General features: G+C 47.2%; 4 protein-coding genes across 4 annotated transcripts; 1 reads left to right on the top strand and 3 right to left on the bottom strand.

Annotated features, from left to right (window-relative positions):
* Positions 1–920: 920 nt before the first annotated feature.
* Positions 921–1,553, bottom strand: PtA15_14A335 (uncharacterized protein; the record flags this gene model as incomplete). The annotated part of the gene is made up of 4 exons (XM_053163040.1): positions 921–1,019; positions 1,097–1,244; positions 1,339–1,414; positions 1,487–1,553. 4 exons carry the CDS (start codon positions 1,551–1,553, stop codon positions 921–923), a joined length of 390 nt encoding a protein of 129 aa, XP_053027006.1.
* A 4,077-nt stretch (positions 1,554–5,630) lies between these two features.
* On the bottom strand, positions 5,631–6,230 carry PtA15_14A334 (uncharacterized protein; the record flags this gene model as incomplete). The annotated part of the gene is made up of 1 exon (XM_053163039.1): positions 5,631–6,230. The coding sequence occupies one exon, from the start codon at positions 6,228–6,230 to the stop codon at positions 5,631–5,633; it is 600 nt and encodes a 199-aa protein (XP_053027005.1).
* A 1,445-nt stretch (positions 6,231–7,675) lies between these two features.
* Positions 7,676–10,231, top strand: PtA15_14A333 (uncharacterized protein; the record flags this gene model as incomplete). Its single annotated transcript, XM_053163038.1, has 5 exons — positions 7,676–7,740; positions 7,793–8,705; positions 8,775–9,260; positions 9,331–9,956; positions 10,024–10,231. 5 exons carry the CDS (start codon positions 7,676–7,678, stop codon positions 10,229–10,231), a joined length of 2,298 nt encoding a protein of 765 aa, XP_053027004.1.
* A 13,248-nt stretch (positions 10,232–23,479) lies between these two features.
* Positions 23,480–24,115, bottom strand: PtA15_14A332 (uncharacterized protein; the record flags this gene model as incomplete). Its single annotated transcript, XM_053163037.1, has 2 exons — positions 23,480–23,500; positions 23,987–24,115. 2 exons carry the CDS (start codon positions 24,113–24,115, stop codon positions 23,480–23,482), a joined length of 150 nt encoding a protein of 49 aa, XP_053027003.1.
* Positions 24,116–27,238: the final 3,123 nt, after the last annotated feature.

Here is a 27,238-nt window from a genome sequence, read left to right as displayed (position 1 = left end):
AGGCCAAGCCTCAACTGTCACTGGAGAATATTTTTTGTTCTTCTTGGCCAAGCCTATGTACATGGGCAGTCTTCAAACATGGTTGTTGAAATTGCATTTGAATTTCATGCTTTAGAATCATAATTTTTTTGGTGCAGAGATGCCAGTGCACAATTATACAGCCTGAATCTCCCCGATCTTTTTGCTTTGTAAATCAATTGTCTGAGGCAATTTGGTGCAATGTAACAGTTCTTTTACCACTCCGCACAATGAGGGGAGGAGGGCGTTGTTTTAGTTACTCCCTACTACAAGAGCTGAGCAGACAATCCAGACTCCATCTGGCGTACTTGCAATTTAGGGCCTGTACCATGGGCCTCAATTTTGAAAAATTTCAACTTTTTTTGCCCTGTACCCAAAAATTGAAAACTAGCGGAGGGTTCAAATGTTGAAATTCTTCACATTTGGGCTCCAGCCTACATTTTGGCCAGGCTCAGTTTTTGTCCCAAGAAAAAATTTGGAAAATTTCAATTTTCATGCCCTATGGTACAGGCCCTTATTATATTAAGAGCACGGCGAGCATCAGCAATTGCAACAAGTCTGTAGCCTTGGGGAGGACATTTTCCATCACGCGGATAGCCTTCTGCTTCAACAAGGATTTTGTGAGATATTATTAACCCGTAGCTGTTGTCACAATATTCATTGATCTGATATCACATCTCCAGCAGGATTTTATTTCGTTTAATCCGATGGTTACAATTTGTTTATGGGGGAGATCAATGCATGTAGGGTATGCGGGCTTGGTTGTACAACAACATCCTGGTTAACAGACAGACAATGATTTAAAAAAAATGAAACTATCTAAAGAGGAAGCAAGCTAAAAAAAGGTCTCTGAGTATGTGTATATTGGGCAAGAAAGCGTTCGAGGGGGGGGGGGTTGATTTTCAAGCAAGCGAAGTGATAGCTTTTTTGTCAGTTGGTAAGCCGGTGACTGGGTCGATTCCGTTCCGCTTGAGATGGCGTTTGTGGCGGATAAGCCTCGCCTAAAAAAACACGGAAAAAAGCAGAATGAGTGAGTGAAGATGAGAGTGAATGAGGGAGTGAAGGGCGAGTGGGTTACTTCGTCGAAGGAGCAGTTCTTTTGGAGCATGATCCGGCGGACCTCGTCGATGTCGAGTTGGCGATGGTCGTCCTGGGTGAGGTTGTTGTTGATGCTGAACTCGCTCGACTCAAAGCCTGCTAACTGGGCCGCCTCGAAGTCGGGCACTCTGGTTACGGGTTTCGCGATGTGTAAGGTCTAGATCTCAGTTGAGGCTTTGTAGGGCAGCACGGGGAGTGGGAGTGGGGGGAGCGGCACTCAACGGCGCATATTGGGCAAAACGGGCCTGGACGCGCGGGGGCAGATAGGCCAGGATCCGGTACCGATAGTGGAAGACGACTAAAATCGATCGATCGATGGGTCAGTGGTAGATCTAAGTCTGGGAGACAGAAAAGGGCAATAAATGCGCACGAAGTCCGCTGAAGATAAATACGCCTGAAAACGAGATCCAGGGAAACGAGAGCCAGGGGAATCCCATCTTGATCAGGTCCGACAGTGCCTATCAGCACGAGTTTTTTTTTCTACGGAGAGAAAGAGAGGACGAAATCAGCATGTGAGATCGATGGAGAACTACGGTTTCCGGCTGGCCAGAGAGAGAAGGGACTAACGAAGTAGTGGGAGATTTAGTGATCCGCTTTCTGGTTGTGTGGTGTGTTTCGACTCGACAGACGGCCGTCCTCCTCCGCACCGAGTTGTGGGTAAACGCAGAATGGCAGCGGCGGTTATGTGGGGATGGTTGAGGGGGTGGAGGTTGGTGTTGGCTGGCTTTCTCGTTGGGTGAAGGTTGTCCGGAAACGCCAAGACACAGCCTGTCACGCCATCTGTGACAGGGGGTATGACAGGGCCGGGCTTAGCTAAGCATCCAAAAGGCCCTCCGCCGGGCCGAGCAAGCCCGAAAGTCGGTAGGCTGAACTCGCGAAGCAAGGTACAGCCATCGAACTTAGCCAAGTCCCTCCTGGGCGCGAAGCGCCCGCATCCGAAGGAATCACTTAGGAATGAGTGGAGTTTTTTGCCCTGACAAGTTTTTTGAATTTGGCAGGGAAAATTTGAAAACTTGAATAACTTTTTAACCACACTAGATAGAGTGGCATGGAAAAGATGAGAGCAAAGGCCTTCATCTTGCCTTTCTCCTCATCAATTTTGGGGACTATCCTTCTTCATCTTCCCTCCAAAATGAGCGTCCCAAGTCCATCATTTAGCAGGTTTGTCTGGCTGTGCGGCCACAAAATACATGCCTCTGTGTGGGAAAAAACTGAGACTCCAATTCCTTGGGTTTTTTGGTGGCAACAAGTTGCTTAAAAAATAAAACAAGGTTTATAGAATGTAGCTGAGCTTCTTGGCAACTCATTAAATGTTCTATGAATCTTTTTGGATGAGTTTTGGGAAAGATATGGCCAAGCAAAGAAGGTGTCACTGCAAAAAAAACTGTGTCAACTGTGAGCAGTTGACATGTGGTAACTCTGAGGAAGCTTGTGGTGTTACACCAGCCTTACTCAAGGTTTGACTCAACCCAAGCTTTAATGCACAGTCACTGTGCACCTTGCACAGTGACTGTGCCAACAAAGACACTTGTGCATTCAGGTGGAGTTACAATGGCAGCTTGGCTTGAGTTCTCTTCATGTCAACTGAAAGCAGTTGACCAAGTTTTTTTTGCAGTGTGTACTTCTGCATACCTCTCACACCAAAAAAAATCCATTGCTTTGTGAGTCCCTCCTTTGGAGGTGAGCACTTTGTGCCCAGGAGGGACTTAGTTAAGTTTGTACAGCCATGTTAGAAAGGCATGCAGTCACGTGGGACCAACTTTTGGGCTGCTGATTTCAGCCTCAAAGCCTGTATGGCTCCTGTATGTCAGGAATGCCATCAGAAGAAAAACCCCAGCTTCTTTGTTTTTAACTTTGGGGCCTTGAGGGTTGCACCATTGGAATCCTGGAGTGATTTTATGTCCATCTGGCCCTTCGCCGCACATCCCCCCCTGCCCCCGTGGCCCACCCTCCTTGAGCTGACCCAGCCACCCAAAGGGGTTTCAACTGCCTGTACAGTGAAGCTGTACAGGCCTGTGGCTGAAATTCAAAAATAATTTTCAGCCACAGGACCCCACAAGCTTTTTCAATGTGGCTGTACCTCCCCACATTGGCACAGCAAGCATGCCATTTGATTATTTTTTCATCCAGTTATTTTCACAGCTGGTGAAAAGGTGTGGTGTTTGAGGGCTTGTAGCCTCCTCTGAGAGAACACTACACAAAAAACCAGCCACCAATTGTGCACACAAGCTGCAAAGTTTAGTGGTGAATTTAACCACGGCTTGTAACTCCAGATGTTTGTGGAATTTCTGTGTGTGGGGGGGGGCATTTTCATGAACCACATCAGATTATATAGGTTGGATGGCAAAAATCAAGCCTACAACCTGAGCTTTTTTATTCTAAATAAAGTATTGAGGGCAAGGAATTGTAGTGCTTCAAAATTACCTCCCAGCCAAACTCAGAATCTTGGCTCCACAAAAGGGGGCAATGGCGCTCAAGTCCCTCCTGCCAAGGGCTGTTGGAGGGTTGCTTTGCAAGTCACACGTCCACAGCATAGGGACTTTTTTGATTTTGGAGCAAGCCCCCCCTGGGCTGGCCTAGCCTTGAATCCTTCAATATTTGCAAGTTCTTTCTTTTTGAATGTGTTCCTGTCCAACCATGCTGTGTTACACTATCCAGGAAGCTGGGATGGATGCAGCATGGAAGTTCTAAACAGTGACAAGAGGGCAAGAGTTGAAGATCACCCGGCCAACCAAAACCAGCCACAAACCACCACCACCACACAGTTTGAATGCAACTGAACCACCCAGCGGAGCTTGAGGATTCCCAAACAACACCCAAAGGACTACATCCCAGCTGGCCCAGTTGGAGTGCCAGCAGAAATAACTTCAGTTGTCCTCTCTTCAGCACCTCTTCTTCTCTCCAAAATGAATAGATTGGCTTAGTGAACCCCAGCCATTGCGGTTTGTCTTCACCGGCTTCCAGCCCTTGTCAATCATCAATGGCAAGAAGTCTTGGCATTTTGCAAGTCCTGCCATTCACACAGGAGGATTCTCTGCCCAGAAAACAGGAAAAACTACACTGAAAATTTAGCTGAATTCAGATACATTAATCTAGGCTCACCAGGACCACTCTTTATTGTACTTAGTCTCAGCCCGCCTCTTCTCTAGTCCAGTAGAGAACTTTGATTCATTCTATCTACTGGCTAGAGTAGGTAATTCTGCGGTCAGAATAGTGAAATACTGCTACATCCAGCTAGAAAATCTTGCTAAAGATCTAAAACTTTTTTCTCCCCGTAAAAACAGCAAAAAGCGTAGCAAGCCTCCTACTAATAAAAGTGCTAGCGTAGTGGGCCTAGACTTGCTGTGTTTTTGCTATGCCCCCGCTGTGCTTAGTGCAGTGCTTGTGGTGTTGCAACCAGGCCCAATCCTGCCTACTTGCTAGGATCACGGGGAGCACGGCAAAAGGTGGGCAGCCTCGCTCCTGAGACCTGGAAGCAGCAAGCAAACTGACTTGATACAAAAAACATTTGACAAGAAGATCCAGAAGCAGTTCACCCGTACCAGCAGGATAAGACTAAGTTACTCTGTTAACTGGCCCCTGTTTTGGTGATTCCAACTAGACCCAGTGTTGAGGGTAACTAAGGTGACACAAGACTAAGAGATATTTGACAAGGTGTCAAGGACAAAGTCCGAGCACGGTGAGTCAAAGTAAAATCATCATTCAGTGAGGAAGGATAACAGTAAAGAGAACAACTAGACTTATACATGTATAATATAGGCTAAGTTGTGGGTGTATAGGTTAGAAGCATACTACATAAGGAAATGCTAATATACTATCTCAACACCCAGAACAGAAGCAGAGAGGGAGAATCAGAGCTAATGAAGGTGCACTGTATAGGACCATCTTCATTAGAATCGACTAACTACGGCTGTCATCCCATTCTCAAGACAGCAGCAATACAGAATTAAACCTGAGCCTAGCACCCACTCATGCTGCTTTGAGGTAAACATTTTCTATAAAAGTTTTTCTTTATTTTAATTGCCAGTTTTAAATACCAAAGATTAAAATAAAGCAAACCAAATTTCCAGTGGCTCCACTTTTTTCATCTCCTTCCAAAAACACACTTCTTCTAATATCCATAGGATCTATGCATGCATATATCACAGGAGTTATGTGTGAGCTGAGTTGAAGCTGAAACATGACTCTTTTCAATTCAAGTAAAGAGTTCACAGTCCAATGGAGTGGTTAACAACCTTCTCTAACTCTGGGTTTTGATTGCCTGCGCCTTTTCTCTTCTTCTTGGGCACAGTGCACACTTTTTCTTCTTCTTTTTGATTATAATATTCACTGAATTTTTAGGATATATATACACAAATACACTTCAGTCAGGTAGATATGATCTGAGTTGGGGTTACCACTCCTGGTTGCCAATTACAATCACCCAAGTGCAGTGGTTCTCATCCATCCATATCTACATGATGGACAGGAGAGAAGTCTGAAATCATGACAGTCTTTTGGATTTTCATACATTTCTAGCGGAATATTTCATTCAAGTCAATCAAATAGTTATCAAGAATATAACGCGGCGCACATGAGTAGTTAGTGATCTGAAGGTGCCTTATGGCCAAGCCAAATTGATCGGTCCACAGTTTCAGCCAATCCGTGTAGTCATCCCGGGATGGAAAGCCGTCGTTGTCCGGAACCCGAGGAAGAAGATGGGGCAATACAAGGCTTACAGGTTCCAAGGTTGCTGGGAAAAGTCTGGCCGTTTTAGCGAAACAAAGACAGAGAGTACTGCGTGGACCGATGGTCGTAGCATCCTGGGGCTCTGCGACAGCCGCTCTCTTACATTGCTCCAAGGCCACCAGTAATCCTCTGATATCCGTTTCGAGAAAGTTAGGTACTTCTTTAAGATTTTCCAGCTGGCTTGAAGGCATTTCAGTAAATAATGGGAACTTGGTATTTTTTGTTTCCCATTTCGATAATTTATTGATGAACAGTCTCGCCAATTTGATGATCGGTAATACTGATTCGGCGAGCTTGATGAGTGGGCTTGCAGGAACGAATAGATTTTCTTCCAGACAAGCTGTTGTGGCAATCAGGCCCAGTAGGCGTTCCAGTTTGGCATTCATAGACCCAAGATCGTCTGGCCAGTGAAGCTGCACAAGATGAAATTCGGATCCGATTAACCAAGCCAGGGTTGAGTCGATCCTTCGCAGAGCATCAGAACGACATTCTGATTGATATCCACTGAGCGAGGAGGAGCAGGCAGCGAGAGCAAGTTGTTGAATTGAATCAATGGATGCAGAAAAAAGGGCAGAAAGGTGCCACCTCAGGTATATGAGGACGTTGAGCAGGCTGTTCAGTCTGAAGGATTTGAGTTCCTTTTGGTACTGGTCATGGTCGGATTCCAATAGCAAGCGCAAGATTTGAAGAGCTGCAGAATTAATTTCATCCCGAGTTTCGCCATGTTCTGATTGGATACCCAAGATGACTTGGAGGTGGTGAGCTGGATCTTCCCGCAACCGGGCTGGTTCCAGTGAGAACAACATGGCGGTAATTTGCTGTCTCAGGCGCGGCAGAGTCGAGTGCAAAGAATCAAAGTGACGTTGCCTCAAGTTGACTTCTTCGCCCGATAGACGTCAATGGCGTTTTGCATAACAATGGGGATAATAATCTTCGATGTAGGAATACTCTTCCAATTGAGACTGGAACCCCTTGATGACCGAGTCTGGCGAGGTTTCCAGCGTCTTGCAAATGTCAGTAAGAATACTTATACAACTTGGATGATGCAGCAGCTATTGGGACGTGCATACCACTGTATTGAAGAATCTGATCTCTTTGGGGGGATGGATCGTCGATCATGAACGCGTGCTGGCCGGTGTTTGTTGAAGTTCCTGCTGGCAAACCTGGGAAGACACCGCCTGGCGAGATGTCGAGTTGGCGATGGTACTCTGATGAACGGTTTCGCGATGTGTAAGATCTAGATCTCCGCTGAGGCTTGGCAGGGCGGCACGGGGAGAGGGCGTCGAGGAAGCGGCCGGGCCTGGACGCTCGGGGGCAGGATCCGGTGCCGATAGTCTAAGTGGAAGACGACTGTGATCGATGGGTCAGCGACAGGTGCAAGTCTGGGAGACAACGAGGGGCAAGAAAAACGCACGCAGTCCACTGAAGATAAATACGCCTGCAAACGAGATCTGCTTTCGTCCGTTCTTTCTCTTGGTCGCAAGAAAACTCGTGCTGACAGGCACTGTCGGAAGGTGGGATTCCCTACCGCCGGCATCTGTGACAGGGGGGTGTGACAGGGCCGGGCTTAGCTAAGCATCCCGCAGCCCCTCCGCCGGGCCGAGGAAGCCCCCCTGGGCCGGCCATCCTTCGATTGGGTTTCTTTCTTGTTGGCATGTGATCCGGCCCGAGCATGCCGGGTTGTGCCATCCGGGGAGCGGGGATGGACCGGCCGGGATGGATGCGGCATGGGTCTCGCCAGGAGGAGTGGCAGTTGGAGGCCGCCCGGCCACCGCAAACCAGCCACGAACCACCACCACCACACCACTGATCCACCCGGCGGAGCTCGAGGATGCCCAAAGGACACCCGAAGGAGTACATCCCAGCCGGCCCAGTCGGAGCACCGGCAGCGATCGCGTCAGTCGCCCTCTCCCTGATCCTGGTCTCCGAGCTGACTAGACTCGCTTAGTGAACCCCAGGCATCGCCGTTCGTCTTCACCGGCTTCCAGCCCCTATCGACCATCAATGGCAAGAACGTGGCCTCGGCATTCGGCAAGTCCGAGCACCAGTCCTGGTGGACCCGGCGCGCCGACGACCACACCTGGGAGCAGCAGCGCTATTGGAAGAAGGCCGTCATGCTCGGCGGCGACTCGTCTGCCCTGCTCTCCTCGTCTACCCACGCCGCCAACCCCTCCTCGTCCTCTGTCGACGAGCGAACCACGAACGGCGACGCCAACAAGCCCAAGGGCTACTCCTACCACTACCAGGCCGACCCCGCCCAGCGCACCATCGTCATCCACCCGGGCTCCCGGACCGTCCAGATCGGCCGCGCCTCCGACCCGCTGCCCATCTCCATCCCCAACGTCGTCGCCCGCAGACGCCGGCCGAGCCCCATCGACACCAACAACAACCCAAAGCAACAGCAGCCGCTCAGCGGACTCTTCCGCAACTTCGAGCCCTCCTCCACCCCCGAGGCCAGGGAGACATTCACCTCCAAGACGAATGCCATCCGCACCGAGCTTCGCAGCCGCATGCGCGCCATCAAGCTCCGCGGGATCACCAACGGCATGGGCATCGCCGCCAACCACAACGCCGATGCCGCTCCCCCTCTGACGCTCAGCGAGGACCAGGACCCTCTGGGGACCGTCTGGCCGGCCGTCGAGGGGCCCGAGTCGAAGGAGCTCTACATCGGCCACGACGCCCTCCTCATTCCCGAGCCCGACAAACATAACTACGCCGTCCGCTGGCCCATCCTCAGGGGCCAGCTCAACTCCGCCGACGACTCCGGATACCTCACTAAGGCCGAAATCCTGGCTGACGTCGAGGCCGTTTGGCTCTACGCTCTCTCCACCCATCTCGGCATCAAAGAGCAAGACCTAAAAGTACATGCACTCTCCTCTTCTTATAACATCAACACATAAACATATTGATATCTCTCTTCGTCTCTGTAGGAATATTCTGCAATTTTTATCCTTCCTGATATCTATGACCACGTCTATCTGCGGGAAATGGTCGACTTGCTCTTCCGGGCGCTAGGATTCAAGCAGATCTGTCTACAGCAGGAGTCGTTGTGTGCATGTTTCGGGGCGGGGTTAGGGACGGCGTGTGTGGTGGACATGGGGGCGTCGAAGACGTCGGTGTCGTGTGTCGAGGAGGGCTGGGTGCTCCCGGAGACCCGGATCCAGCTGGCGATCGGCGGCGACGACATCACCACGGTGCTTGCGGGCATGCTGCGCAAACAGAACTTCCCCTACAAAGACCTCAACCTCAACCGCACCTGGGAATGGCTCATGATCGAGCAGCTCAAGGAGGACATGCTCGTCCTCAGCGAGGCCGACGTCAGCCTCAGCTCTTTCTCCTTCTTCGTCCGCCACCCTTCAAAACCCACCGTCAAATGGAGCGTCCGCGCCTACGATGAAGTCATCATCCCAGCCATGGTCAGTCATCCCGACCACTTCCCTTTTTGTTTTCCGCGATCGTGTGTGGCCTGACCTCCCAATCCGCCAGATCCTGTTCTCGCCGTCGATCATCGAGTTCGACCGGAAGCTGAGCACGAGCAAGCGGCTGTATGCGGACAAAGAGGACGTGGATGATGTGCTCGACCTGGGCGGAAACCCGATCACGGAGGCGATGCGCAACTCGACGAGCATTGCGGTCTTCACGACCAAGAGCGCCTCGTCGCTTTCGGCGGGAGGGGCCAACGGGGCGGATCCGGGCCGGCTGGCGGGCGCCGACGAGGCCGGCGGCTCGGGGCCGACGGCCGCTGAGGACGGCGCGTCGGCCTGTACCACCGGCACCCCCCAGCCCACCACGCTCGGCGTCGACTCCAACGCGCCCACGCCCAAACCCAGCCCCAGTCTCACGGCCCCCAAACCTTCCACTAACCCCCCCACGGCCACCACCGTCGCTGCACCTGCTGCTGCTGCTGCGGCGGCGGCGACGGCGGCGGAGACCAATGTCACACCCTCGGCAGCCTTCGTCGCCGCCGTCTCGAAAATCCCCCTCCATGAGGCCGTCGTCCAGAGCATCCTGGCCTCCGCTAGCGAAGAGAAATCCAAGCGGTTCGCCAGCGCCATCATGATTGTTGGCGGGGGCGCATTGATCCACAACGTGGGCTATGCGCTCACGACGCGGTAAGGCCTCTCTGCCCCCTCGCCCCGTCTCCCGCCGTGCTGATCGTCGCGCTCCTCCAAAACCCAGGATCCAGCCGCTCCTCGCGACGAAGTACCCGACCCTCGAGGCCACCACCATCCCCCCTCCCCGCGACCTCGATCCTCGCATCCTCGCTTGGAAAGGCGTCTCGCTCATCTGCAGGATCGAGTCCGCCTCCGATCTGTGGATCCGGTCCAGCGACTGGGAGGTCTTGGGCTCCAAGGCTATCAAGGACCGGACGATCTTCATGTGCTAATCCCCTCCGGCCTGTCCTATGCTTCTTCCTCTTTTTTTGTAATCGTGATCAGTCTTTCTTGTGGGCTTGTAATCCGCTTTATTCTTGTGCAGGGCTTGGGCCCTCACTCTCCTTCCCAAAAACACTTCTTCTGATATCCGGAGGATCTTTCCATGTGTATATCCCAAGTAGTTCTGAGTTGAATCTAAAATGATGAGCTTCTTTTGAAGGCAACTATAAGAGGCCAAAGCAGCTTTGCCGCTGCATACTCAGGGTCTATTTATGAACAGTGGGTCATCTGATGTTTTTGGCACCACATTTTTCAATGCAGAAGCTGATCAGCCCATAGACTTCAAGTCCTGAGATTGGCTACAGGGGTGGTAAAGAAGTTCCCAAGAATGATTATGAAATAAAAAAATGAAAAATGTGAAAATTATCAAATTTCTTGCTAATTTCTCAGAATGTTCATGACTGTTCAATTAACCAAGGTAGGTCAAATACTTGAGGACACAGAGGGCTGCCTGCCAGTGAGTGACGGGGGGATCTCAAAGATGCTGTGAGAGTTGGTTCACCGCAAAATAGATACAAGAGGGTACACAACCCACTCAATGACCAGCACACACCAGTCATCAAGTGGGGGCACAGTCCCCTTGATGACCGGCACAGTCTGGTCATTGAGTGGGGACACATCCCAGTGAATGACCGGACTGTGGGGGCCTCTCAACATTTTGTTAACCATATGCCAGAAGGATTCCCACGCTGGGATGAGATATAGGGGCAGAAACACCAAGAAACTACCAAAGTAGTGATATTTGGGAACTGAGCAGACTGTAGCTGCTACATTTGGGGGTTTTGTGGTCAGTCAAGGTACATAATGAATCATTGGGGGCTTTTCAACATTTTGGTAACCATATGGCGGAAGGATTACCACACTGGGATGAGATATAGTGGCAGAAGCACCAAGAAACTACCAAAGTAGTGATATTTGGGAACTGATCAGACTTTAGCTGCTACATTTGGGGGTTTTGTGGTCATGAAAGGTACATAATGAATCTTTGGGGGCTTTTAAACATTTTGGTAACCATATGGTAGAAGGATCCCCACGCTGGGATGAGATATAGTGGCAGAAACACCAAGAAACTACCAATGTAGTGATATTTGGGAACTGATCAGACTGTAGCTGCTACATTTGGGGGTTTTGTGGTCAGTAAAGGTACAGAATTAATCATTGGGGGCTTGTCAACATTTTGGTGACCATATGGCAGAAGGATTACCACGCTGGGATAAGATATAGTGGCAGAATTACCAAGAAACTATCAAATTACTGATATTTGGGAACTGATCAGACTGTACCTTCTACATTTGGCGGTTTTGTGGTCATTAAAGGTACGTCATGAATATTTGGGGGCCTCTAAACATTTTGGTAACCATATGGCAGAAGGATTCCCAAGCTGGGATGAGATATAGTGGCAGAAACACCAAGAAACTACCAAAGTGGTGATATTTGGCAACTGATCAGATTGTAGCTGCTGCATAGTGGATGTGACCCCAAACACAATATTTCTGTGTTTTCTATGCAGAAAAATTGTCTGATGAAATTTGGTTTGGAAATATTCCTCATTAATCTGTGGTTGAAGAAAACTGGATGCAAAAAAGAACCTGACAAAAATATGCTAAACCATGGTAAACTAATTTCAAAAAGGCCTTCTATGAATGTAGCACTTCAAGTATGATGTGCAATATCTTCAGGAAGTTCAACCAACCAAATTAACAATGTTTGCAGGATGGTATCATGAGAGAGGTCAGGGGTCAATGTTTTTCCTTTTTTGAAAAAAAGTAGATTTGGAGACTTATGGTAACATCAATTGTTGAAGTTAAAAAAAAAGAAAAAACAATTGAGACCCCTCTGTTGTGGCGGGATTATGGATTTACAGATTATCACATATTTCTCATTCTCACACTATTCACTTACATCATACATACACATACTTATGTACATAGTTCTAGTATATTCTTTATTTCACTTTCTCACCAACCCAACTATACATTTGTACATGCTATAAATATCTTACATGGAAAGCAATACCATTTTCCCCTTGGGGGAGTTTTCCTATTTCTCACTATACTCAACTGCAGCACTCTACAGGTTATGAGCCCGCGCTGTTACCAGCGGGGTTTCGCTTTACTTATTTTGCAAAACAGTAGACTTTGAGAACTTTTGCTTTTCAGGATCTTTCAGCTATATCTGACATCCACAAAAACATACTCTTCTCCAGGGATTTTTCAAATTCATAACTTTGATATCCCCAAACTGCTTAAGATTTTTCGAAGATCAACCTTTGATATCTTGAACCAAAATTTTATGGTCAATACTAGATCTAAACATCCTGCAATCCCAATCCCCAATTTCACTTCTCGTGTAACCCCCATCAAACCAAAAAATCCTTCCTCGAATTCTCCGGCAATGTCTGATCACAAAGAATCCCGCAATCCATTCTTTCCTGGCCTTTATCCTGATCAACCTCAATCCCCAATCATGCAACCAACGGCCAGTACTTCCAAAGGCAAATCACCTATGCGGCCAAACCCATTTGACAACCCGGTAACAACCAACGCAGTTCTGCCTCAAGAAAAACCTCAGCAGCAAGGGCACGACTTTGTCCCAGAACCCGACTTCACTGCAATGCTGAATCAAGAGGTCATTTGCAACGGCTTATCGAACTTTGATGGCGACATGTTGAAACTCCTCTTACTCAAAAACCTCTCTGTGTCTCAGTAAGGGGCGGTCAGAAATCAGCTCAAGTGGCAAAAACTCGGGAAGGACGTCAAGCCGGCCCTTTCTCTTGATGGATCAAATTACCCACATTGGGCGGCGTCTGTGAAGGACTTGGTCGAAACGGTCACCAAGAAGGTTGACTACTTCAAAGAAGACCAGTACGAGGAAAACCCGGATGTTGCTTGTGGAGTTTTGGCGATCATCAAGACATCAATTGACGTGGCGCTGCGCTCATTGCTCAACGGGATGAATGCGCACGGGGCTTGGACTTCCTTGGAAAGGCGATTTGCCAATCCCTTCTGGTTGCTTCTTGTTGGTCGATGGTCTGACATTGCGCTAGCCCCGGATGGCTCAGACTCACCAGCTGACAGCTATGAGTCTATTAATAGGAGCTGGCTTGACTTAGACAAGCGACTGGGGGGGTTGACAATAGATAAGTTGATCTCCGTCTCTTATCTGGTCAGTCTAAAGCGTTTCACCCAACCGCTGACCGACGCTCTGGATGCCCAACAATTGATCAAGCCGGATTTATCAATCAATTCAGTTGAGATTCTAAACATGGTTTTGAGGCTACGTCAGGCCAAATCGTTGTTGTCGTCATTCATGAGCATGGCTTCTCAGCGCGGCCGTAGATCCGGTAGAGGTGGAAGAGGACGTGGTGGACAGCCGTCGAGGGGTTTTAGGGGTTGTCCAGGCGGTTTGTTTTCTGGATTTCAACAAGGACACAAGCCGGACTCTTGGGGAAAAAAGTACCTCACAGCTGCGTTCCCATGCAACGTATGTTGGGAATGGGGACATTGGGCGCAAGACTGTCCTCGGGTCAAGAACAGTCTCCCTCCTCTTGATGACCCTTGATGGAATACTCCGGGCTGGCAGCCAAAGAAGTCATCCGTTCTCTTGGGTCGCCTTGTCGTATCCAACAGAAATCTGGTGTCTGTGTTGGCTAATCCTGAAAATGAGGGTGACATACTATGCGACACAGGAGCGACAAACCATGTAACGTCACGCTCAGATTTTTTCACATCTCTGAGGCCTGCTAATATCAAGCTTCATGTTGCATCTGAAGAACTCATTCCCATAGACGGAATTGGGGACGTTTGAATTCCTACAACTCATGGTGTCCTCAAATTAAGCAATGTCCTTCTGTGTAAAAAAGTCTGCGGCACGGTCATCTCAGTCGGTTTCTTTGATAAATGGGACAGACGAGTTGGATTTGAAGATGGTATATTTCTTTTTGATCAACAAGGTTGTCAATTTCCGTTGTATTTGGACAACTACCAGTGGTACATTTCAACAACGACTCCGAATGTTTCTATTTCCCCTCCACATGTTTCTTCATGTCGTCCTGTTTTGTCTTTTTTGTCATCTCACGTCCAACATGCCCACCTGGGTCATTAAGCAATGTGAACCGTGAACAAATCCATAGCAACCAATGCAGTACTTGGCCTGCCTGACAAACCAATAAGTCAGCCGTCTGGAAAATGTGGCTCATTTTCCTTGGCAAAGAGCAGTCACACTCTGGTTAAGTCACCTCCTTGACAAATTTCTGATAAACCAGGAGCTATAGTGTCAGTTGACCTAGTCGGTCCTTTTGCGGCGGCTCTGGATGGTAGCACTTACAGGTTAGTTGTACACGATGTTTTCTCTTGAATGACGTTGGTTTTTGGTTTGAAATCTAAGGACCTGGCAGCCAAAGAGGTCATCTCCTGGATTGAAAAGTTCAAAAAGCATTGCTCTCATGACATCCTTTGCATCAGGTCGGATTGTGGGGGCGAATTTATTTCCAAAAAATTCAACGACTACCTCAAGAAACACAACATTCAACATGAAATGTCGGTTCCGTAGAAACATCATCAGAACAGTTGAGTGGAACAAACTAATCGGACGCTTTTAGACATGGCAAGGACCTTCTTGATTCATGCAAAGTTACCTACCTCACTCTGGTATCTAGCTTTCAAGCAGGCGGCATTCATTTACAACCGGGTAGTACACAACGATGCGACAAAGACCCCCTATGAAATCTGCATGGGCAAGACACCTTCTTTGGACATGGTGAAGGTTTTTGGCTGTTGAGCATACCTTCACAATATCAAATACCTGAAACAATTTGTACCTTGATTGACTCCGCTCATTCACGTTGGGATATCTGACTCGTCTCACAGTTGGGTCCTGTGGAATCTGGTTTCAAAGAAGCTTGAGGTCGGAGCTTTGGTGATCTTCCATGAAGATGAGCTTCCATCTCAACTTAAAAATTCTGGAACACTAAATGTGGTCTTGAATTCCATACAGGCAGTGCACCTTGGTGATTTCTCCCAAATCAAAGAGTTCAAAATTCAAGATGCTTGTCTTGCCTCCGCGGTGTCTTTATCTCCGTTTCTGTCCAATGCTCCAAACACCTACCACCAGGCAGTCAACTCAGAACTAAAAATCGGATGGATGAAGGTGTGCGATGCGGAAATTTTCATGATTCTCTTGCTCAACGTTTGGGAAGAAGTTCCATACTTGAAAGACTTAGAAGTTCTCTATTGTCAATGGGCCTTTGCTCTCAAATGAGACCAAGAAGGGAATATCACCAAATACAAAGCCCGAATTGTTGCACAAGGTTTCCAACAAGTCAATGGGGTGAATGTGGGCGAGACATTTGCTCCAACACCCACTTTCCCATCCCTTTGTTTGCTTTTAGCCATGGCTTCTCGTTTCAGTTGGCCGGTGGTGTCTTTCGATGTCAAGTCCGCCTTTCTACATAGCAACATCGACTACGACGTATACATCAGGCCTCCTCCTGGTGTGAAGGTCTCTCCTGGGTCAGTTCTGAAACTCCGCAAGGCCCTTTGTGGCAAGAAAAAAGGCCAGTAAATGCTGGTGGCTTCATTTGAAGACAAAGCTGGCAGCCATTGGATTTCATCCCAATCTTGAAGATCAGTCCACCTATATCTACAAGTTGACCAATGGGTTAGCATTTCTTTGGGTACATGTGGACGACGGACTTTTTACGGCAAGCTCACAGGCCCTGATGACTCAGTTAAAAAAGGAGTTAGACTCGGCACTTGAGCTGAAATGGGAAAAATGCTTATCCAGCATTGTGGGGATACGAGTCCGGGAGGTAGATGGAGGTTTTACTCACTACCAAGATGGATGAATTTGTGATGTCGTATATTGATCAATATAGCGTATATTGATCAATTTATATTGATCAATTTTTTTTTATTCCTCTTGATACCTTTGTCTGTGCTCCATGTCTCCTTAATAATCTTCTATAATCTCTCTCCTTCCCCCTGTATTTGCTTCAAGCCACAGGAATCTCTTTTTTTGTCTGATAACATTCATAAATTTCTACATACACCGTTCAATTCTTCATGAAAAAAAGACATTGCAAGTTTTAGGATTAATCCAGAGTGACTGAGGGGTCTCAATTTTTTTTCTTTTTTTTTTTTTTACTTCAACATTTGATGTTATCAGAAGTCTCCAAATCTACTTTTTTTCAAAAAAAGGAAAAACATTGACCCCTGACCTCTCTCATGATACCATCCTGCACACGTTGTTAATTTGGTTGGTCGAACTTCCTGAAGATATTGCACATCATACTTGAAGTGCTAAATGCATAGAAGGCCTTTTTGAAATTAGTTTATCATGGTTTAGCATCTTTTTGTCAGGTTCTTTTTTTATCTACTTTTGTTGTCAACCACAGATTAATGAGGAATATTTCCACATAAAATTTCTTGGGAGATTGTTCTTCATATAAAACCCAGGAATATTGGGTTTGGGGTCACATCTATTATGCAGCAGCTACAATCTGATCAGTTGCCAAATATCACTACTTGCACCACCACCAAAAGCAAGGCAATGGGTGCACATTGCCATGCTCAAACATTTACATAAAACTAGTTGTATAAACAACAAAAAAAATAATAAAACAAGTGGTATATAACTTTCTAATATGTTTCTTATTCTTTCCTAAATTCTACAACACCTTGTATGGATATATTTCCAAATTCCACCTTGAAAAACCCCTCACAAGCAGTTTGCCTGAAAATTTGTTGTTTATTTCTGTCTATAAATCAATATGTTGTGGGAATGTCACCATTTTCACTCTGATGGCATCTCACCCGGTTCCTGGGTGAAATTCATGCAAACACAGCACTAGGTATTCATGAATGAAGGTGTGGCTGTCCACCACCATAAAAATGTCAATTCAAATTCATATCAACCATTTTTCTAGCTTCTGGCAAAATGTTCAGGTTTTTTTGGCAGTTTCATCATCCTTGAATCAGAATGTACATCAAAAATCCAAAAAACAGGAAGAAAGATAGCCACAAGTGGTGGATTCTCAACAATTATTACTTAGCTAGCTTTCTTGACAGGCAGAAGGACTTTGCTCGCAAAAATCAAAGGACTTTGGCAGCAAAAATCCGAGTTCACTTCAAAAGCGTGAATCAAAAACAATGGTAATATTTCTGAGAGCCCACAAGTCAAGGAAGGTGGTGCATCTTCAATGTCAGTAGGCACAACTGATCAATCAACATGGCAAATATAACAGATACAACGCAACTGAAGCAGTCAGTGGTTAGTTTGGGAAAGGGATAGAATTTGACAAGATAAAATTCTGGGGAGGGTTGATGTTTTGCAGAGGAACACAGATTAGCTTCTCATTTGGCAGTGACAGCTCGCGGAATAGTAAAATTTTTCTTTGGCAATTGGTTTTGAATGGATCCAAGGAAGTCGGACGTAATCGCTTGGGCAAGTTGAATGATATCCGGCTGGCGGAAATTGAAGAGGCAGTTGGGGGTGAGAAAAGAAGCAATGAAGAGACCATCAATATACGCGCCAAGTCTTTTCCAAACGGGTTCCAAAGCCTTGCATTGGGGAATATTTTTGGTGAAGATGTGTTCCACGGCGCTCAAGAAACCCAAAGCCGATGCACCAGAGGCGAATTGCCTATTGTGGGGAGCCAAGATAAGACCACGCACGCCGGCCACAAGGTAAAGGCAGAAAGGGGTATAGTTGTGCCGTGAGCGGTGTTTGTCCAGTTCCTTCTTTTGCACAACTAATGATTGACTTTCAGCAGAATTTGCATCCGGCTCAACGTCGGCAACCGCCAACCCTTGAATGATTGAGTAAGTGATGAAAATGTCAATTATCGTGTTGTGTAACGGATACAAGGGCTTAAGAGTCATGTCATTACGCATCTTTCCGTCTTCCGAAATTGATGCCAATGCGGAAGTCTTACAGCTATTGAGATATTCAAGAATACGCAAATGAGAGTCGAGGTTGTTGTTGTTCAGGTTGCTCAATGAGGTCGGTTTAACGGCAAATTGCTGTGCAGTCAACTGGATAGAGGATGCAATCACGTTGGACCATCGAGATAAATAGAACTTTGATGGTTTTTGGATTTCGAGGAGTAAGAGGTAAAGGGGATATTCAACATGGGCTTCGGCTTTCAAATTGGCCAGGTTGGCCGACTTGAATGAGGTATTGATCAATCCAGGCGCATACCAAGGCTCATCATTGGCTGGTAATAATAGAGTCTCCACTGGAGTCAAAAAAGGAAATTTGAGCGGATCGAACTTCAAAGAAAACCCAACAATCAGGAACTATGACAGAAAAACTTAAAATATATTTGAATCTCTTTCAGCCATGTGTTGTGAGAAGATTCCGACTGGACCAAACAGAACTGAGGGAGTGCAGGTGGTGATGTCCTCTTGTGCATCGATTGGGCGCGGCAATCAATGAATGCGTGGACGGCCTGGTGGGCTTGCTTGAACTTTTGACGGTTGAGGTTGCCCTGGAAGGTCTGCAAGATGGAATGAACTTGGGCCCTGACGGCATCATCTAAGATGAGACTAGTAGTACAAGGCTGAGGTGTAGATGTAGAAGGATCGGTAGAAGGATTGGAATTTGCAGTTTGACCTGGAGGCGCAGTGGGATTGGTATTGGTGTCATTGGCTGAGGCAGGTTTAAGAATGAAGAAGAAAGCCGGCGGGGGTTGATGCGCATTGGGCTGATTGCTGGAACCAGTCGGCCCAGGTGATTTTTGTCCGGCCTGAAGGGTTGAGCTTGTGTTGGACGCATTTGGATTAACATTGGGTGCAGTCAACGTTGGTGAGGCCTGATTGATTGGGATATTGGGTGCAGTTGATCTGGGGTTGAACGGAGGCAGGTGTGCCCCCTCACCAGCGAAGTTGGCTGATAACTGATTGGTAGCGAGCTCTAGTGCAGTTGAGGTAGGGGCGGCGGCGTTCGACAAGCCGGTGGGATCAGGTGGGAGTTGAGTGGAATCTTGATTGGTCGGAGGTGCTAATGAAAAGGGGTAGACATAAGTACCCATTATAACTTTTGAGCATGAAAAAGAGCGATTGAGAACTTACATGTAGGTCCGATGGGTGACTGGGGTACATCTCCTGCAGCACCAGGATGCTTGGGATTGTGCTGGCCTAATGACAGGGATGGATTGGACAAGTCGGGGGGAAGTTGGTGGGGAACAGTTACTTGGTCCAATCGTTTGTTGTCAGCCATGCGCCTACGTTTTGGAGGTGATTTGGATGCAGAAGATCCTTCAGGGAAGCTTCCCGCTTCCTCTTCTTCGTCGGCCTTGTTGGTCAGGTCAATTAAATCCTCGGGGGCATTGGCTTCCCTTTGCTCACATCTGGAAGATGTGGGGGAGTAAGCACGGTACGATCAGTGGGGGATCAATAGTGGAATAGAAATTTAACACGCCTTGTTTTCTTTTTTGGCACTGCTCATGCATGTGTCGAAGCCCAGAAATTATTGTTGCTGGAGGGACCGGGATAGATTCCGAGAGATCCAAGGCTTGCTCCAATATTTCCTCAAGCTTGGAGCAACTGGTGACGTACTGCTTTTTGCCAGCTTGCCTTCTCTCACTGCAAAGGAGCGTGGGTGGTGCAATTGAGTTGAAGTTTGCATACGCTTCAAGCGAAGGGGCTGGCCCTTTGAGTGTATCTAAAGCTACACAATCAGAAAACTGCGATGAGGAAAGACATATTGAGTGAGGTAGGGCACTATCATACGTACAGGAAGTGGCGACCACGTTCCCTGCGTCTTCTTGCACGTTCCCTGAGTCTTCTTGCACGTTCCCTGCGTCTTCTTGGGCATCAGGCGCAGTTTCGTTTGGCGGGAGGGATGGTTTGGATAGGAGTGAGTGGTTGGAAGGAGAAGCCATGGTGATTGAGTGGCAGGTGAAGAGAGCCGAATCACGAGTACACGGTCAAGAATCACCGGAAAGGGATTTTGAGTCAGGGAGAAGAAGATGGATGGAGCTGTTGAAGACTAGGGAAGATCCAATGAGAGGTGGGGAGGAGCTGAGGAGTCGAAGCGTTCTATACCTGGGAACCGGGTGCTGGGACAGGAGAGATTGAGACAGCCGATGCAGCTTAGGAATTGCCAGAAAGATAATCTACTCACAGATGATGATTGTCTAAGCAAAACAGTCATCATGGCGAGGGGTTTGCAATAGAGTTCGCATCAAAGGAAGGTGTGAACCTAAGAATAAAAGTAGCCGAGATGACAATTTGATCATCAAGTTTGAACAGGCAGCAAAGGGAGTAAGTTGACTTCAAAGGTTCTGTGGCCACAACCCTAAAAGTTTGAAAGGAGATGAGACATACATACCTTCAATGCTACAAAAGCAATGAAAATTGATCAGCCCATCACCCAATGGCAAAACTTTGAAGGGGGCTCAGACAAAATTCTGATAATGGATGACATCAATACATTGTGAGAGCCTAACTGTGAAAATGAGCAAAACAAACGTTAGCGGGTGATTGCTGCGAAGCGTCTATGAATGCAGCAGACTTTCTGCAGGAGTAGATTAGAGTAGATTGGTCATCAACTACCTACAAACCGGCTTTTGGTGATCATCCTGGCGCTAGATCAGACTATTTGGCCGGGGCAACGTGGCAGCGCACTGTGGTGAGGTGTATGTACATATGCACCTAAGCTGATGTATGAACGGAATGACGTACCACCAGCAGGGTGAAGCCGCCTGAATGACCTTTGAGAGCTTTCCAATAAGGAAGTTGGGTGCACAAGCCGTCTTGGTACTGTATGCCGCGGCCGCCGTGGCCATCAACATAGGCATGACCTGAGTTTGAAACCATCGTGCCATTTGAACGATTGTCCAAATGGCAATATGTTAAAACCAAGTACCAAGGAAGATCAGGCTCACGAATGCTTTTGGCGTGGCTTCAACTTGGAGAATTGGCCAGGTTCCGAGTACATATGTAGGTAAAATGATCAAGCTTAAGCGCTTACCAGAGCAATGAGACCTCAGAGACACCAGAGGTGGATGGCACAATTAATTAACAAGACCAAAATGGACAAAGTCTGTCTTTGAAGGATATATGTACACATAGCATTACTCGGAGAGACCGTGTGTGTCTGTTTTTGTTTTGGACAATTGGCCAAAGGGGGAACTTACCAAAAGGTTTGGCTTTTATGTGTCATTGAGACTTTGTTTCTGCACAAAAATAACAAGAGATAAGTGGGTGTTGCCCCACCATAGTGCTGGGGTCGCCAAATTGATACATTGAGTGACCACCTCTTTAAAGAGAATACAAATTTGTAGTCTGGCTTGCACTCGACATCTTTGATGTGCGGTGGACCTGGACAGACGGCTTTTGTGTCACCAAAAACCAAACCCCAGACACTGCAAGAAAAAACTCTAGAAACTGCTTGCAGTTGAGATGCAAGAGCTCAAGGCAAGCTGTGCCTCATGCAAGAATCAAGCACTGGTTGATTCCATGCACATTGTCTAATTTATGCAAGAGTGAGTCTAAGGTACAAAAAACAAAGTACAGGAGTTGATACCTGTGCAAATTCCCCTTTCATGTGCACATACCCCTTTCATGTGCATATATCCCTTTTGTATGCATTCAACCCTTTCATAATGTGTACATAGCCCTTTATGTGCACATACCCCTTTCATGTGTGTATATCCCTTTCATGTGCATGTATCCCTTTCACAATTTTTACATACCCCTTTCATCATGAGTTCATGACCCTTTCATGTTTACATTTCCCCTTTGAGTTTTTTAGATCCCTTTTAATACCCCTTTTATCATTCAGGTTTACATACCCCTTTGATGTTTACATATCCCTTTCATGTGCAAATACCCCTTCTGCACAAACCCCTTTCATGCATAAATACCCCTTTCATGCATACATACCCCTTTCATCATGTTTACATATCCCTTTTATGTGTTAATACACCTCCTCACATTCCCCTCTCATGCGTACATATCTCTTTCATCTGTACATATCCCTTTCATGTGTACATACCCTTTTTATGTTATTCTGGCTGGATTCAATGGTGCATGGAGTGTTTAATAAAAGAAAATGAAAGGGTGCTCAGGGGGATGCTCATTTGCCTCAGCCTACTGTATGAGGACTACAGCATGTTCAACATTGAGATGCTGAACAAGGTACACAGTCACACTCAAGGTGCACCAGCACGGAATTTGGGTGCTTGACTCCAGCTTGAGCTGAAGCTTGATTGAAGCTTGCTGCATCTCAACTGCAAGCAGTTTCTAGAGTTTTTCTTGCAGTGATAAATGTTGATTTCCTCACCGTTTCCCCTGGTATGTATTCCAGTTCTATTGCCACCCTTCTTGCCGCTGTAAGTAGCAGCCCAAAAGCCGCCCACCCGCCTCTCGGCGTTTTGAGGGTGGCCCGGACAAGGAACCCGTGGGCTGCAATTCGGCACTGAAACTTGCAAAACCGGAAAATGAGGAACTACTCTTGGACCGGGACGTACACCCACAGGTCAATAGGCAGTTCCTCATTGACCAGTGGGTGTACATCCGTCTCCTCAATACGTAGAAGTCACCAATGATTGATACACCAACCTTTCATCAAGTGAAAAATTCATAGATGACCCAAAATCAAGGAGCTACCTCTTTGTTGACTGGAATACCAACTGGTCATTGGGGAAAACTTCCAGGATGACTGGTAAACAACTGGTCATTGAGGCGCACATGTGGCCATTGGGGGGGGGGGGGGGGAACTTCCTGGGGACTTGGATACACACAATTGGACGTTGGTAAAGCATCTAATCCAGTACATAAGTTCCCCAATGACCATTGAGGAGGTTCCCTTCAATCATCGGTGGATCACCGGCTATCCAGAAAGCTGTCTCGAGATTTGTGGGTTTACCAGTCATTAATAATTGAAGATTATCCCTCACAAAGGTTGATGACTGTGGTTACCACATTCATAACAGATTTACTTGATGCCCGGTTAGTATGTATCTACCAGAGCCAGTGCTTGCGGATCTTCTCCTTGCTGACCGGTCAGTGAAGGAGGTCTCTGCCTGTCTCCGCGCAGCAACAGTCATTGAGGGTCCCAATGACCCGTGGGGGTACATATACCCCGGTCAAACAGCATCCACATTTTCCAGTCTTGCAAGGTTCAGTTGGAAATTGCATTCCTCACTCTGGAACTGCCTGAATATGCGGGTGCGCGGTTTTTTGGGCTGCTGGTTACAGCCACGAGAAGGGCGGCTATGAAACTGGCATGAAAGGTGAAACGGTGAGGAGATTGACATTTGTGGGGTTTGGTTAGTGGTCTTGCATGCCACAAATAATGTCCGTCAAGCTTCAACGTATCCATGGGCTCTTTGGCTCCCCTTGCCTTCTTATGCAGCGCCCTTCCAAACCTAAGCCTGCTAAACCTGTGCCTGCTATCATTCCGCGAGTAAACTTGCTGTCTGAATATTGTATATGAGGTAAACTGGAGATCACGCCCTATGTAGTCAACGGTATTTCTCACAGATGGATGCCGCCCGATATGTATATTCACAATTGTATCCTTTAGAGCTCAAGAACCAACCCATTCACAGCTGAAGTAATTGGATAAGGATGCAGTTGGATAATGAAAATCACAAGATTGTACATGTAAAGCACGTGTGAAATCAGACTAGAGAGGCGGTGTGAGAGGTATGGTGCATTGATGAAACTGACATAAAACTATGGGCACCAAGACTGTACATGCAAAGAAGAATGGTCTTTTGCCTTGTTGTGTCCATCGGAAGTAGTCCGGCCCTTGTAGCACCCTTTGAGTGATAGTAAACCTTCGATAGTGGATTGTAGGTTTAGGGAAGCTGCGACAAGACCCATCTGCTGGTACGTATTGATTTGTCCCTTGATTTTTTTCCCTGTATCCATCATCCGCTCACCAATTGGATTTGTTCACCTCCCCTCAACACCATCTCAACTGTGTACGCGCTCTGATTTCTGCCATTCTTTAGCTTAACGTCCTTGCCCGCTTCAGTTTGGACCCCTCAGGATCAATTTATCATGGATACCGACGATTTTTTCTTCACCGATAACACTAACAATGGTGATCAGACTGAGAGACCGGCCGGAGTTGATAGCCTGTTTCTCTGCAACTATCCATTTGCACTCAACTATCTGAAGCCTGTTGGTTGCTGCAATATTATCTTTGCAGAGGTCCCATTGGAAAGACTAGCTGAGGGGAGCAATCGTTGCCAAACACCTGCCAAAAATCGAACTCACCATTGGCAAACTGCTCATAATTTATCTAGAATTATAACGGAGGCAGCTGACAAGAAACCTCATCATCGTGACAGAGTTTTGCGTAGTCTTCAAACTTTCACTCGGGCCATGATGTGCCTGGCGCCTAATGCTAAGCCGTATGAACTTCCCAGCTTGGTAACTTCAGAAGAGCTCCAATCTTGGGACACCTGGAGGGAGCGCCACAAGGACGCATTTAGTAAGCGATTGAAAGAAGCAACCAACCAACATCCCGCCGCAAATTAACAGGAAATAAACCACATCAGAAAAAGCGTGATTGCCCAGCTCAAAAGTCGCCTAATACCAGTTTCTTTCAAAAGTTCTCCCTTTACCGCCAGCTCGGCAGTCTTGATTCATGTGAAGAAGGAAATGGAAGCAGATTTAGCCATGCATGGATTTCCCCGGTTCACTTTTAATTGGAACACTTTGTTTGTACATGATGTCGTTTGGAACTTGGTTGCGGTTGACATTACGGTCCGGCACTGGCTCCCGTGGGCAAAGCGTACAAATGTTGATGTTGCCAAATCATCAATCCCAGGCATCAAAACTCGATTTTTCCAGTGGATCACCAATCAAGGGTTGTCCAGGGTGAAGGTGCAGGTCACCCCTGCGGATGTTGCCGCACAGAGGAAACATGGACAGTACGTGAGATCTACAAAGAGGAAGGTAAGAAATAGTGCCACCACTCCGCTGTCTCCTTGTTGTTCTCAACAAAATAACTGAGCCAATCCTTCCTTTCACAAATTCCAGATTGCCACTCTGCGCGCGGACACGTTTTTGGCGCTGTACCCGGCAAGGAAGATCCTGGGAAACTTACTTTGTGATCCTGATGCTGTCTCTGACTTTGAAGAAGACGATGCAAACACCTTGCCCTGATGAATCAGCGCACATTGGCGCAGCCCCGCCATGGAAAACATCATTTGCTCTGTTGACCATGTTGCATTGAAGGGTGCCAAAACCACTCAAAAGAAGCTATCTGTGAAAGGTCTTTTGGCCCAAAAGGACACTCGAGCACCAACTGCTGAAGAACAGATCAATCAAGCAATTCCTACCCGCTTCCCCCGAGACGCCTACGACCCCAACTATCTCCGTGGAGAGGGAGATTTTCAAGCAGAACATCTCACTAGCAATGCAATGGATATAGACAATCTCGCGAATGAGATGGTTGCGAAATCATTTGGTACCAGATATTGTTCCCCTGTGAACAATGGCTCCGCTGGTCCGTCCGCGGCTGATCAACCCGCCCCGACTGTCCGGAATTTAGCGGGGTCCTCAGGCCCAGGCGATCAGACGGGGTCCTCTGGCCCAGAGGTGCAAATGTCAGGATAGAGAGGTGCGTCCGTGTTAAAATTGAAATTGTTTTCTATAGATGGATTGTTTGATCTGGGGTAAAATGGCTGGCAGAGAATGATTGGCGCACGGTACGGACTCAATTTGCAGTTTGAATCATTTGTGTACGGCAACGGTGATAGCAAATAGTCATCCTTATTTTCAAACTCTTTACAATCAGCAGGTACATAGATTTGATCAATAACAGTAGTGCCTACAACTCCTGTCAAATCTTCTGATGCATGATAGCCTTGTCTGGCAAGGTTGACTTGTATATATTGTATAATAGTGTAAATATTTTTGGCGGTAGGTACATGTGTGAAGATTTTGACGTGGGGATATCCTATGGGGGTTTGTTCTTGTTTTATGTATGTATATGTGGGGTTTCCAAATGAGATTTAAAGAGGTTTATGAATTGGAAAAAAACAGTCTTTTCCACTGTTCATCAGGATTGAGTGCCCTCCGGGATTTCACCTCTTGTGATGGCCGAAATGTATGCTGGGGCTTGCTCCTTTGGGAGATGTGGTCCTGCCCGGAAAGAAAGGTCAGTTATACGTACTGCCGCCACCTACTGCCGCCATGGATTTGTGGTTAGCAATACTAACCTCTGCCGAGCTCAGCACGGCGAGCTACCCATAGCGAGTAAAAGTTGGGCATTTGAGAACTGCCCAATTCCATGAATTGGGCCTCCTGCTTTGCGCCGTTGTAGTAAAAATCCATGTGCTTTAGGGCATGATCATCAGCCAGGGCCTTTTCAAGGGGGGTCCTAGGATTGTTGTCTGGTTCCAGTTGTGTATTAATTTTTTGCTTCATTGATGCAATGACGCCGTTCAACCATTCCTCCTGGGCAGGGGTGAGATTCTTTGTGATGGCATTGCCTTGTAGCAAAGGGTTTATCTTGGCCATTAACAAGTTTGGTCAAGTGTAAGGTGGGCAATGTGAGAAAGATGCTTGAATGGGCACAGTGCAACCGTGAGATCTCCTTTATTTGAGATCTGGAACAAAGTGGTGTTTGTACAGGCAAACGGCCACGCTGATTGACATTGGGTCACCTGCAGCTGAGGAATCTGGAGAAACGCTTCAAGTGAAGCAGGGGCGTTCACACCATGATTTATGCTCCAAAGCAAATCCTGAAGAACCACGTGGAACGCAATAGGTGGAGTGGAGATAGTGGGGTGGGTTACAAGGCGCAGAGAGAAACTCGCGGAAGAAGAAATACATTCCAAGATAATGCATGGAGTGTTGGCAGGCACAACATAAAATGATAGAAAAACTGAACTTGGACAATTGTTTCATTGGGCGGGGTACACATCTGAAAATTTTGTCCTTGGCAGGGGCAAGGCAAAGGTGTTGGAACAAAGACTGGTCATGTGTGCG

Source organism: Puccinia triticina, chromosome 14A (assembly GCF_026914185.1).
Source record: "Puccinia triticina chromosome 14A, complete sequence".
In the NCBI taxonomy this organism is placed as follows: Eukaryota; Fungi; Basidiomycota; class Pucciniomycetes; order Pucciniales; family Pucciniaceae; genus Puccinia; species Puccinia triticina.
Note: the sequence above shows the minus strand (reverse complement) of the source record. Positions and strands in the feature narration are given on the sequence as shown.